The 11,458-nt window shown below is 53.8% G+C and overlaps 1 protein-coding gene across 1 annotated transcript; it reads left to right on the plus strand.

Annotated features, from left to right (window-relative positions):
• The first annotated feature begins 209 nt into the window (after positions 1 to 209).
• On the plus strand, positions 210 to 10,024 carry TAFAZZIN (tafazzin, phospholipid-lysophospholipid transacylase). Its single transcript, XM_061572815.1, has 10 exons — positions 210 to 469; positions 2,044 to 2,172; positions 2,798 to 2,843; positions 3,482 to 3,567; positions 4,457 to 4,537; positions 5,151 to 5,192; positions 5,859 to 5,921; positions 6,402 to 6,454; positions 7,140 to 7,217; positions 7,571 to 10,024. The coding sequence occupies exons 1-10, from the start codon at positions 358 to 360 to the stop codon at positions 7,667 to 7,669; spliced, it is 789 nt and encodes a 262-aa protein (XP_061428799.1). The 5' UTR covers positions 210 to 357; the 3' UTR covers positions 7,670 to 10,024.
• The last annotated feature ends 1,434 nt before the right edge of the window (positions 10,025 to 11,458 follow it).

Consider the following 11,458-nt stretch of genomic DNA (forward strand, 5'->3'; position numbering starts at 1 on the left):
CAGCCTTTAGACCGAGCCATCAAACTAAACAAAACCCGCATACAACTTCCACCTTTGCAATAACTCGTTACAACTGCACATTCTCAACACGAACACCTCCACACGGCTTACATCTCGACCCAAACAAAACTCGCAACAGTAAACCACCACCACCACACGCAGCAGCAACAACAACAACACAACAACAACAACCTGTCACCATCACATAGACACGACCTCACGTGGAGGTCACTGTATCAGCCGAGTCTTGGGCGGCAGGGAGTGAAGAGGTGGTTGGTGGTGGTGGCGTTTGGTGGTTGGTGGTGGCCTTTGGTGGTGGTTGGTGGTGGCCTTTGGTGGTGGCCCCGTGATGCCGCGATGCCGCTGCAGGTGAAGTGGCCGTTCCCGCGGGGGCAGCCCGGGGCCACGTGGCGCGCAGCCAGCCTCGTGGTGATGGGACTCGTCGGCTCCTACAGCCGCCTGTGGATGAGTGAGTCCCGCGGGGGTTGTGGTGGTGGTGGTTGTTGTGGTGGTGGTGGTTGTTGTTGTGCGGGGAGCGATGGTTATTGTGCGGGGAGCGGTGGTTGTAGCGGTGGTTGTTGTTGTGCGTGGAGCGATGGTTGTGGTTGTTGTGCGTGGAGCGATGGTTGTGGCGGTTGTGGTGCAGGGAGCGATGGTTGTAGCGGTGGTTGTTGTGCGGGGAGCGATGGTTGTAGCGGTGGTTGTGGTGCAGGGAGCGATGGTTGTAGCGGTGGTTGTTGTGCGGGGAGCGATGGTTGTAGCGGTGGTTATTGTGCGGAGAGCGGTGGTTGTTGTTCTTACTGGACTAAGAGTTCTCACTGAGCGAGGAGTTCTTATGGACTAAGAATTATCATTTTTATTTAAAGCTTTCGTGATTGCAGAGATTCTTCTTCTTGGTTCTTTCGGTAAAGTTACGTAGAAGGGAAATAATAAAATAATAAAAATTAAAATAAAATACAATTCTCACGACGTTTCGGCCACAACGCAAGCAGCCGTCCTCAGGTGACGAACAGGTCTGTCGGAAAGACAGCGTCTGAATCAACACCACCAAGCTTGGCAGCGTATATTTAATCCTACATAATGCACGGGCATAATATGACTTTGAGACCCCCCCCACCTCCTACACATTCCACAAGTAGTGACTAATCCCATATCTGCATTTACCATAAATATGCTAAATTCCTCTGTTGATATGCAAATTCCTTTGTCAAGGCGCCCTTTCTCCTCTAACCCAGTTTAAATATACGCTGCCAAGCATGGTGGTGTTCATTCAGACGCTGTCTTTTCGACAGACCTGTTCTTCACCTGAGGACGGCTGCTTGCGTTGTGGCCGTAACGTCGTGAGAATTGTATTTTATTATGTTTTATTATTTTATTATTTCCCTTCTACGTGACTTTACCGAAAGAACCAAGGAGATGAGAGTTCTCACTTAGCTAGGAGTTCTTACCTGGCCAAAGAGCATTTGCTTGACCCTTGATTGGGGCCAGAGATCGCAAACGGGCTTTGATTCCTTACCCGTACCCAGCCGCACCAGGGTCTCAAATGGGTACCCGTACCCGGCTGGGTACGGGTACCCGTTCCCTACCCGTACCCTACCCGAAATGAGTGACAAACGGTTACTCACCAATCTTAATTTTGGAGCTTTCGTGACTGCAGGAATTATTCTTTGGTTCTTTCGGTAAAGTCACGTATAAAGATAAAATAATAAATTAAATAATAGCATACTACGACGTTTCGATTGCAACACAAGCAATCATCATCAGGTATAAAAGAAATAGCAACAAAAATCTAACCAGAAAACTATAGACAGACATATAAGCAGACATATATCACAAAGATACACAGAGAGAGAACATGTATCGGCAGTGACTCACGGCCTACCAGTACCCGTACCCGGCCGCACCAGGGTCGCAAACGGGTACCCGTACCCGTACCTGGCCGGGTACGGGTAGCCGGGTATCGGGTAGGGTACGGGTATCGGGTAGGGTACGGGTATCGGGTACCCGGTTGCGACCTCTGATTGTGGCTCCCGCTGCCCGCAGGAGTGGTCAACCGGCTGGAGGTTCACAACGCGGCCGCCCTGAACGAGGCCCTCGCCGAGCGGCCGCCCGGAACTCCGCTCATCACGCTCGCCAACCATACCTCGTGCATGGACGACCCTCACCTGTGGGGTGAGCAACTACCCCCGACACCTGTGTGGTGAGACTGGCACAGAGGTGGGTCGATGAACTCGTTTCATCGACAAAGAGTTTGTAATCGACTGCTTGTTCGATTACTCGGCCCCATTACAAAGGGCGAGCACACCCCGACATCCTGTCTCCCGAAGGCAGGAAACCCCCTACAGGCCACGCCCAGCGGCACACGTGGTTAGGCCCCCATATTCAGCCCCAGTGGGCCTTGATGCCGTTATGATCAGCCGAGGCTGCCCCCCTGCCTCCCTGGGAGCCTTGCTCCCTTTTTCCACTGTCACCTCCGATCCGAGCCAGCGTGGGGCCCTCATGGCGCCCTAGCTTTCCTGAGCCGAGCCAGAAGCAAACTGGTTGCATCTGGCTTGGGGCCAAGCAGGGCCAGGGCTAAAGACGTGTTGGTTGCGCGTGACGTCAGCGCCACGGCTCAGCCTTTTGCAGTGGGGAAAAACAATCTGGCACCGCCCGCCGGCACTGCTCGGTCGTGCAGTGGAAGAGACAGGACCCCGAGAGCCCCAACGCAAGAGTGATCTTTGAAGGAGCCTCACCTCGCACGTACGTCCTGTGTTGTGTTACATGTATGTTGTGTGGTGTGTCATGCTCATGGCAGGGTCCCTGAAACTCAAGCAGCTGTGGAACCAAAAGCTGATGAGGTGGTGAGTAGCGTTCAGGGAAGTTCCACAAACCAGGCAGCAAACCTCGCAGTCCTAACTTCACCATCGCGATACAATTGGTGGTTATCGTATTGATTGTGACTGCGCTTAGTTTTAGAACGTGTGGCTCTTTAGGAATAAGTCGGTGCTCAATAGGTGCACAGTGATTCAATCTCCGACAATCCCATGAATTTTCGTGATCTGGGATCGCAGTTGGATTCGAGGATGTATTTGATTTCAAAACAAGGGTTTTGTAGACAATTCCACGATCCATATCTGTTTTTGGGTGAGACCACGTCGTAGTTTATGCCCCAAATCCTCATGCGTTGGAAATCCTTAGATCTGTATCGGTCGGAATTTGACGAGTACATCCGCACGTATAAACAACACATTTGTAAACGTGACCGTCCTGTCGGGTGGTTGAGCGTTCACGACAAGAATTTTGCCTTAAAATCACCACGTGGCCTAACCCACAATCAGAGGTCGATCGGTACGGTTCTGCGCGTCTCGCGTGCACCGTTTGTCTCGTGCGCTCTGCCCTGCTCTGCCTCGATCGTAATGAGCCGAGTGACGGTGGTACCCCCCCGCCCCTCACCCCAAACTGCTGTCACGCTCCTGCACCCCCCCTCCTCCAACCCCAGGACTCCAGCCGCCTCCGACATCTGCTTCACCAAGGAGCTGCACTCGCGCTTCTTTAGCCTGGGGAAATGCGTGCCGGTGTGCCGCGGTGAGGCCGCAACAGCAGCAGCAGCAGCACACCACTGAGCGTTGCAGCAACGCTTTCATCGACGTGGGCGGGTTTCTCCACGCCACGGTCGCGACACGTTAAATACCTCGCCTGGTATACAGGAGGTCGTGATTTTGAAGCCGACCCTGACGCCTGTTGTATATTTTGGAGTTTGCATGTGCTCCTCGTGGTCGCGTGGATTTTTCTCCGGGTCCTCCGGTTTTCCCTCCACGTTTAGAATCGACGTTACGCGTTGAGAGTATTTGGGCTGCTTTAAATTTCCACACGGCGATAAGCCACTTCGTTGAGCTATCATTTGTGGCCGGGTCTCTTCTGAAAAAAGAGCTATACAGCTCAGTGGGCCTTAGCTGGTAAAATAAAAATTGTTGAATAGTTTTAGTTTAGTCCCCAACAACAATGCAATCTTATACCAGAGTATTGTTCGTAATGGCGACTCTTTACTAGCAACATCACGGCCCTCCACTACAGACTGGACAGAGCTCATGCAATGTTGCTCCAGCCGTAGGTGGAGAGCGTCAAAGAGAAACGTTGGTGGCCAATCACGTGTGGGTTTTCTGTTGAGCCGTCGGGACAAAGTGCTTTTGCGAATGTTTATTTTTGCTCTGGTTTGTCACCCCTAGTGTTTGGCAATAACGCTTTAATCGGTGCGTCTGGTTTTCTCTGGGCGAGTCCCTAACAGCAACACGACTTGACGCTCAAGTTTTGTCCATATTGGACCGTCTTGACGAGAGTTATCTCGACCCCCGTTATACACGGACGGACGGAGCTCATGCATCGGCGCCTTTTATCTCGCCTGGAGAGCGTTGGGCGCACGGACGAGGCGACGGTGGCGCGGCTGTGTCTGGGTGCTGTGTCTGCGCGGCTGCAGGTGACGGCGTCTACCAGCAAGGCATGGACTTCCTCGTGGAGAAGCTGAACCGTGGAGACTGGGTCCACGTCTTCCCCGAAGGTTCTCACGTTCGCCTCACACGGCCGTCCCCAGCCGGTGCACAGCACAGCGTACCGGGGGGGGTGGGGGAATGGAGACGAGAGGGTTCAGGGCGGTGGCGCAGTGGTGACGCCTGTGCCTTGCAGCAAGAACGCCTGGGTTTGATGCCTGACTCGGGTGCCTTTGTGTGTGGAGTTTGTACTTTCTCACCGTTTTTGCAGAGCGCGAGTGAGTGAGTGCGCGCGAGTGTGGAGTTAGCATGCGTGGCTATGTACGCATGTATGTTGAACTTTTTTCGCAACGTACGTAGCCGACAGTGCCAATCGGAGATGTGTCGGGTATGAGAGTGTGCGTGGAGTTTCTGCGCGTTAAATTCTGTGTGCGAGCGTGTGTGCGAGTACTGCTCAACAGTGGTTGTCACTCGATAAGAATGTGGAAATTCCATCGCTGGCTGCTCGTTTGAGCAGCGGGAGGTCAGTGTGACTTTGACAAGTGGGGCTAGTGGGCAACAGCTGCGACCGAGAGCAGAAGGGGCGTTGGACAAGGAGGGACGCCCTCGTCAGACACATTGTGAATAAAGTCCACCGAACGCAGGATTCGCGTCGACCACTGAGCATTGCCTCTGTCTCCCCAGGCAAGGTGAACATGAGCCAAGACATGATCCGGATTAAATGGGGTACGTGCCCGCTCTTGCTGCCGCCGACGCCGCTTTGCCGGGGATGGGGCCGTGAAACTCACGGTCGCGTAAAGGACCGAGGCACAGAATGGGCGGCTCTCCGCGTTGGCCTGGAGAACACGAGCTTTGTGTTCCGAGGGACGTGCCGAGTGCTTTTCAACTGCGAGGCGATGTCACGCCACCCCTCGTGGCCACCGTGCACTTTGGGCAATCGCTGCCGGAAACTGTCACCGGCAACTCTTTTACAACGCAACGCATTTACACCGCGTTTACTATGAGCAACGGTGGTGACATGGCACGGCGATGATCTGGAGCGACGGAGTTGAGTCTGGCCAAAGAAATTAGTTTGTCGAGAAGTGTTATGAACAGAAATTGGGCTATGGAGCACGCAACCTGGGGTTGTTACGTGACCCCACTCTGCGATGTCAGTGATCCGATTGGAAGTTTTATCTCCAGAGTTGCGATTTGTCCACATTTGGGTGACTAAAAGTATTATTTTTACAGAAAAACTTCCAGAGCAACTGTTGCCGGTGACAGTTGCAAGCGACGATTGCCTTAGTCATTCTGGCATATCACGTTACCTTCGCCGGTGTGGCCATCGACGACGGCGTGTGTGGTGCAGCGTGGTGTGTGATGGCGTGTGGTGGTGTGTTCACCATGGTGCAGGGATCGGCCGCCTCATAGCGGAATGTCGGCTCAGTCCCATCATCCTCCCGCTGTGGCACGTTGGTGAGTCCACCCCTCCCACCACACAAACACATTCCTCCTGCGGAGGGAGCTGGTAGGAACGTTGAGTTGCTCGGTCAATGGCCAGGGTCAACGGCGGCGTGGTGTATTCCGCAAATATGGCCGACTGTGAGGGCGGGCACAAGCCGGCGTGAGTAGGTTAAACGTTGAGTTTTATAAGGGCACCACGGGGTGACCAGCCCCTCCCCACCCAGCCCCACCCTCCCCACCCAGCCCCTCCCCACCCAGCCCCACCCTCCCCACCCAGCCCCTCCCTGCACGACAGACAGACACATTAATCCCCTGTGGGCTGGTGTAACCAGGAGGTTCCTACCAGTATTACACACAATAGTTATACCCTGCCACGCATTGCCATGCTCCACCATAACACCCCGTCATGCATCATCCAACAGTGGATTCGCAGGGATCGGTAAACATTTGCACTCATCGTTGTGTTTTGTTCCCCCCCACTGCCCGGATCAGGAATGAACGACGTGCTCCCAAACAAACCCCCGTACGTCCCTCGGCGAGGACAGGTGAGTTCCGGCCCTGCCACTACTGCCCTGCCACTACCACCCTCCTTCACTCTCCCCCTCGTCGTTTGCCAGCCGCACATCCATCGAGACAGTCCCAGGCTCTGTCAGCAAGGTCACGAGTCGCGGCCCGTGACTTCCATCGGAGGATCATGGCTACCTTTCGGTCACCAATCCATTTAAGAATAATTTCATTTCACCTCCCTCATTTGCAGCGTCTCCCCATATGCTCCATCATTCGCTTGGTCTCGTACGTTCTCATACATTCCGCGGGGCTCATTTTGTCCTTCCGGTGTGTGTCCCGTCTTGCTTGTATTTGTCAAAACAATAATTATGGCCACACCTTCAGATCTTTTAAGTCGGTGGTCCAGACAAGGCCAATAGCATTGTACAAGAAATGTGGTGATCACATGACATGCACACAAGAGGCATGGCGGCCGTCCCTGTTTGTGAGAAACACCTTTGTGTGTTATATCTATTGTGTCATTTATTCCATCTCATTTGTATTCTCATGTTTTTTTCTCATCTGTTGTGTTCCACTCCATAAACCTAAAACGAACAGTCTGTGAATAACTGTTGCGATGTTGGAACCGCGAGCCGTGAGGAATGCATGCTAACTGGTGACTCGTTGTGCATGCCGTGGTGGCGCTGTGCGCCTGTGTGTCTCGCCCGATCACTGTCGTCACAGCGGGTCACGGTTGTCGTCGGCAAACCCTTCACTTTGAGAAACCTCCACGAGACTCTGCGCCGCGAAAACCACAGCACGGTGAGCGAGGCTGGGCGTTTGTCACATCGGTGACGCGCTTACGAATGAGTCATCCTGGTCGTTTCCTGTTCACGTAGCAGTCACCGCCCCCTCCTGGCAGACGAATGCCCATGTGCCGCACAGGTACAGCTGGGTGCCACTGGAGGTGCCCATTGAAATGTGTTGAGATGAAATGAAAGTCACTGTGCCAGGGTGTAAATCGCTTCGAGACGCCCCGGCGTAAATATAAGACACTCCATCGATAACAAATTATTGTGCTGATCAGAAAGGGTGAAGGCTTGGGGCAGCCTTCAGCTAGCAGTGGATTGTGCATGCCTCCTGCTGCTGCTGCCGTTGATAATGCGTGTTCACAGGTGGAGGTGCGCAAGGCGCTGACGGACGCGGTGGAACGGGAGCTACGCGCCCTCAAAGACAAGGCCGAGGCCCTGCACAGCGCGCTCAGCACCGGCTAACAGCGCTGCCTTGGGCCTAAGGGAGGGTCGCTGGTACTGCCGCCGTGACCTCGCGACACACCAGCGGTCAGCCGCCCCCTAAACTCTCCGAAGAAGTTTCCGCACGAGTATGACGGCGGAAATGAATGCCCGCACCTGGCACTTAATACTCGGCTGCTTTCGTATCGGCTGTACGCACGGGTGGTACATGTAGTTGCCACCAGTTCCTGGTTTTTTCAGGACCGTGTTCTTATTTGAGGTATCGTATTACCTGGATTGAGACGCTCCTAAAAGCAGGACACACGTACGCAAAAAGAAGTTATATAAAGCTGGTCACATATGTACACACCTACCAGAGTAAGACACACCGAATGAAGTTTTATGAATTTAATTATACACCCACTGCATTATAAGATGCACCCTCAAACCCTCGCTTGAAAATAAGAGGGAAATAAAATGTGCAGCTTATACTCCAAAGAATACGGCAGCTGCTGTCCTAGTAAATCGACCCAGGACATTAAAAAGTTCCAGTGTTTGTCAGTTGCGCAATAATAGTAACGCACCAATCGGCACCATGCAATTACACGTACCTCCCCTCTAATTTCGACTGTGCGCTCTTCTTCCTCGGGAATGTTCACATTTTTAATTTTTTAAACCTCAGGTGGGAGCCCGAGTTTGCACAACGGTCAACTCTTGATTATATGGAGTTCCGAGGAGGAGGGGCTGGTCCAGATTTTGACATCGCTGGTAATGCAAAGCTTGCGTCCATTCGTCTATGGAGCCGCGTTCGTGGTTTCACGCCGGGAAATGGTGAAGGTGTCGTGCCGCGTCCTCCGTTCTTATGGCTTCTGACGGTAACCGATTTTGCTCGTCGCGTTTGCGAGCGGCAGCTCTGAACGAAACCGGCGATGGGCAGAATTTTTCCGCGAGCACACGCGAGCCGCTGCCCACGTATTCGAGAGTTGCCTCTTGCTTGGATTGTTCTTGGCAGGAGTGGGTGATGGGCGAGGGGTGGCAGGGTTCTAGGATTGTGCCGAGTGCCATTCGCCCAACTACAAGCCCCACGAATTGTGTTGTTGAGCCTGGGCCGTGTGCGATCACATGCCGTTTCCCAGACTCACAAGTTCCAGACGTGTATATACACACAGTGGAAACTTGAGAGTTAACAAAACTAAACATCCCACACCTTTGCCAATCCACTCCTGAAGGCATCCCCACCCCACAATGTATCATCGGTCATGGGGCTTGTTTGACCATACTTTACCACATTGGACATTTGTGAAACGGCTTGTTGGGGGGGGGGGGAGGGGGGGGGGCGTTGGACCCAGGACCGGTTCAAATATCGCTTCCCAGGAATCGAACTCGGCACACTAACCACTATATCCTGCACGACGATATATGTGTATGGAACCGATGGCTCCCATGCGGCGTTCTAATTGACGCACGGACAATATAGTGCATGTGTGTGCGTGTGTAGAGTAGCAACAGTTGACTGCCTTAACGAGGGGACTGCCTCACTTGAGCGAGCGATCGCCAATCATGCAATAGGATTCCTGCATTAGAATCCGATGTTGCAATAGGATTCCAATGCAAGGGACGTGTTTGCACGTCCGTTTCCCTGCACACAGTTGCCTACAACCACCTGGGCATAGCTGCTGTCCGCCGTGTATATACCTCTTGTTTTTCCCCCACTGCACAACCGAGCAGTGCCAAGGGCTGTGCCGAGCCGGCCCCGCTCAGGAGGCACCAGGTTTTCCCCCACTTTAGAAGCTGAACCGTGCCGCCGGCTTGGCAACGCGGTGCGTGATGTCAACGTCACATGTTCGGGTGTAGCGATGCAACGTCACATGTTCGGGCTGTAGCGATGCAACGTCACAAAAGTGGTTCACCCAGCCCCTTGGCCCTGCTCGGCCCCCCCGAGCCAGATTCACGGGTTTTCTTGCAAGGCCAGCATAGCACGGTTTGGTTCTGGCTTGGCTCGGGGAAAAAAAACACATGTACTGTCAGAGGCCCTGCGCTGGCTTGGCTCGGATGCACCAGTGGAAAAGGGGCCGTTATTGCTGCCAGGTCGCCGCCGCTGCTGCTGCCGGGAAGGCGCCCGAGTACCACCAGCTGCTGTGTCCGCCGGGGTTCTGTTCCTTTGACACCCGAGGCACCAGAGAGCCGGGGTGACTCGCTCGACAGCGCCCCCTTGGACCCGCGGCCCTCGGCATGGACCCACAAGGTCACCCGACGGGCACTGACCTACCACTTTTGTGGGTTCGCTGCGGGGATAACCGCACCCTACACCCGACTGTAACCTGGGGATTATTCTGTAAAATAATGTGAAATAAAGTTTGACGACGAAGGCGCACGTCGTGTTTTTGGAAGCGCACACCTGGCCCATTTCATTGTCGTTTTCCTCCAATCCCGGGTACTGAAGACAGCACAGATTTCAGATGGAGCTCTGCGAGATCTACTTCCACGGGACGTTCTCTTAAGACAGTGGGTCGCATTGCTCTGCGGGCGATCTGAACGCATGCCGATGGCGAAATGGGAAATAAAATTGGGGAACAAATCCCCACGAAGATGTTTTTTAGACGCAAAAACCGAATAAAATTATTTTGCAGAGCGCAGTGCAAACCGTCACCCGTGTTAAACAGGCGCCGGAAGGTGACATCAAAGCACGACTCGAGGCCTTTCAAACTTGTCCCTTGTCCACAGTCGATGACGGTGCGAAATGTATTTTTAACCATCGCACCGTGACAAGGCATTGCGCAACCCTGAACCCCCGCTACGAGAAGAAGTCTGCCGGTTCAAGGCTGCCGCAAGAAGTCGTCCGCTCTAGCGCCGACGCAATGCCAGTCGGTAACCCCCAACTCGTGGTCACCATATTCTCGTCTAGCAGGATTCACTTGCATTATAGCAGGTCACGTGACCTCTCCCCTGGAGAGCCCTGGCTTATGACACCCACTGACACCCACAGCGAACCGTTATAGCATTTAATGATTACACACAACACCGATAGCACGTAGAGTCACCCCCACTGAGAATAGATTGCACAGTCCCACTGCCGAGAAGACGTCACACCGTGTGTTAAAGTACCACCACCGTGTACACGTACGTGCACGGCCCCGCTCATCGATCCCGCTGCTGGATGAAGGCCTCCCCGCGCAGGTCGTTGGGGGGCTGTTTGACCACATGGCACATGGGTCTGCCCCGTGACCTCCTGCCAGCGGGCGTTCGACACTTCACGTGGCCTTAACGTGCACATAGCCTGGCGCAAGCGCCGTGGTAACGTCATCGCCACTTAGTAGAGAATGGCAGTTGTTCGACCACACGTGGCCGTGCGGGCTCCGTGAAGGGAGGGCTCAAGGAGCGAGATACGTTGCGCGAAAATTGCTTGGAAAGCGAAAACTCGTTAAACGATCGTCGTTTTCCAATTGACTCCCGATGTAATAATAACCTTTCTTTTTACATGAGAAATACAAAAAAAAATTTGAAATGGAGGAATCAAACATCAAATGTAACCTATGCCACACGACGAACCACAGTGCTTGCAGGTGCCCCTGGCATGTTGTTTCAAGGGTAAATGTTCGTGGGTGGAGGGGAGTAGCAGCAGGGGCCATGCAGGACCGCTGGTTAAAATATGACTCGGCTGTGGCTTGGAATCGAACCACGTTTGCTGGGTTCAGAGCCACGATGCGAGATGGAGCGAGACTTCCTGTCCTGAGCGTCTGCAATTAGCGCCGCCCGTGCCACCACGAGGCCCCCTCCTGCATGCGACGAATCACGCGGGCACACAGCACACAGCTGGTAAACAGCTGTGGG

Source organism: Lethenteron reissneri, chromosome 51 (assembly GCF_015708825.2).
Source record: "Lethenteron reissneri isolate LAM-NWPU_2019-01 chromosome 51, ASM1570882v1, whole genome shotgun sequence".
In the NCBI taxonomy this organism is placed as follows: domain Eukaryota; kingdom Metazoa; phylum Chordata; class Hyperoartia; order Petromyzontiformes; family Petromyzontidae; genus Lethenteron; species Lethenteron reissneri.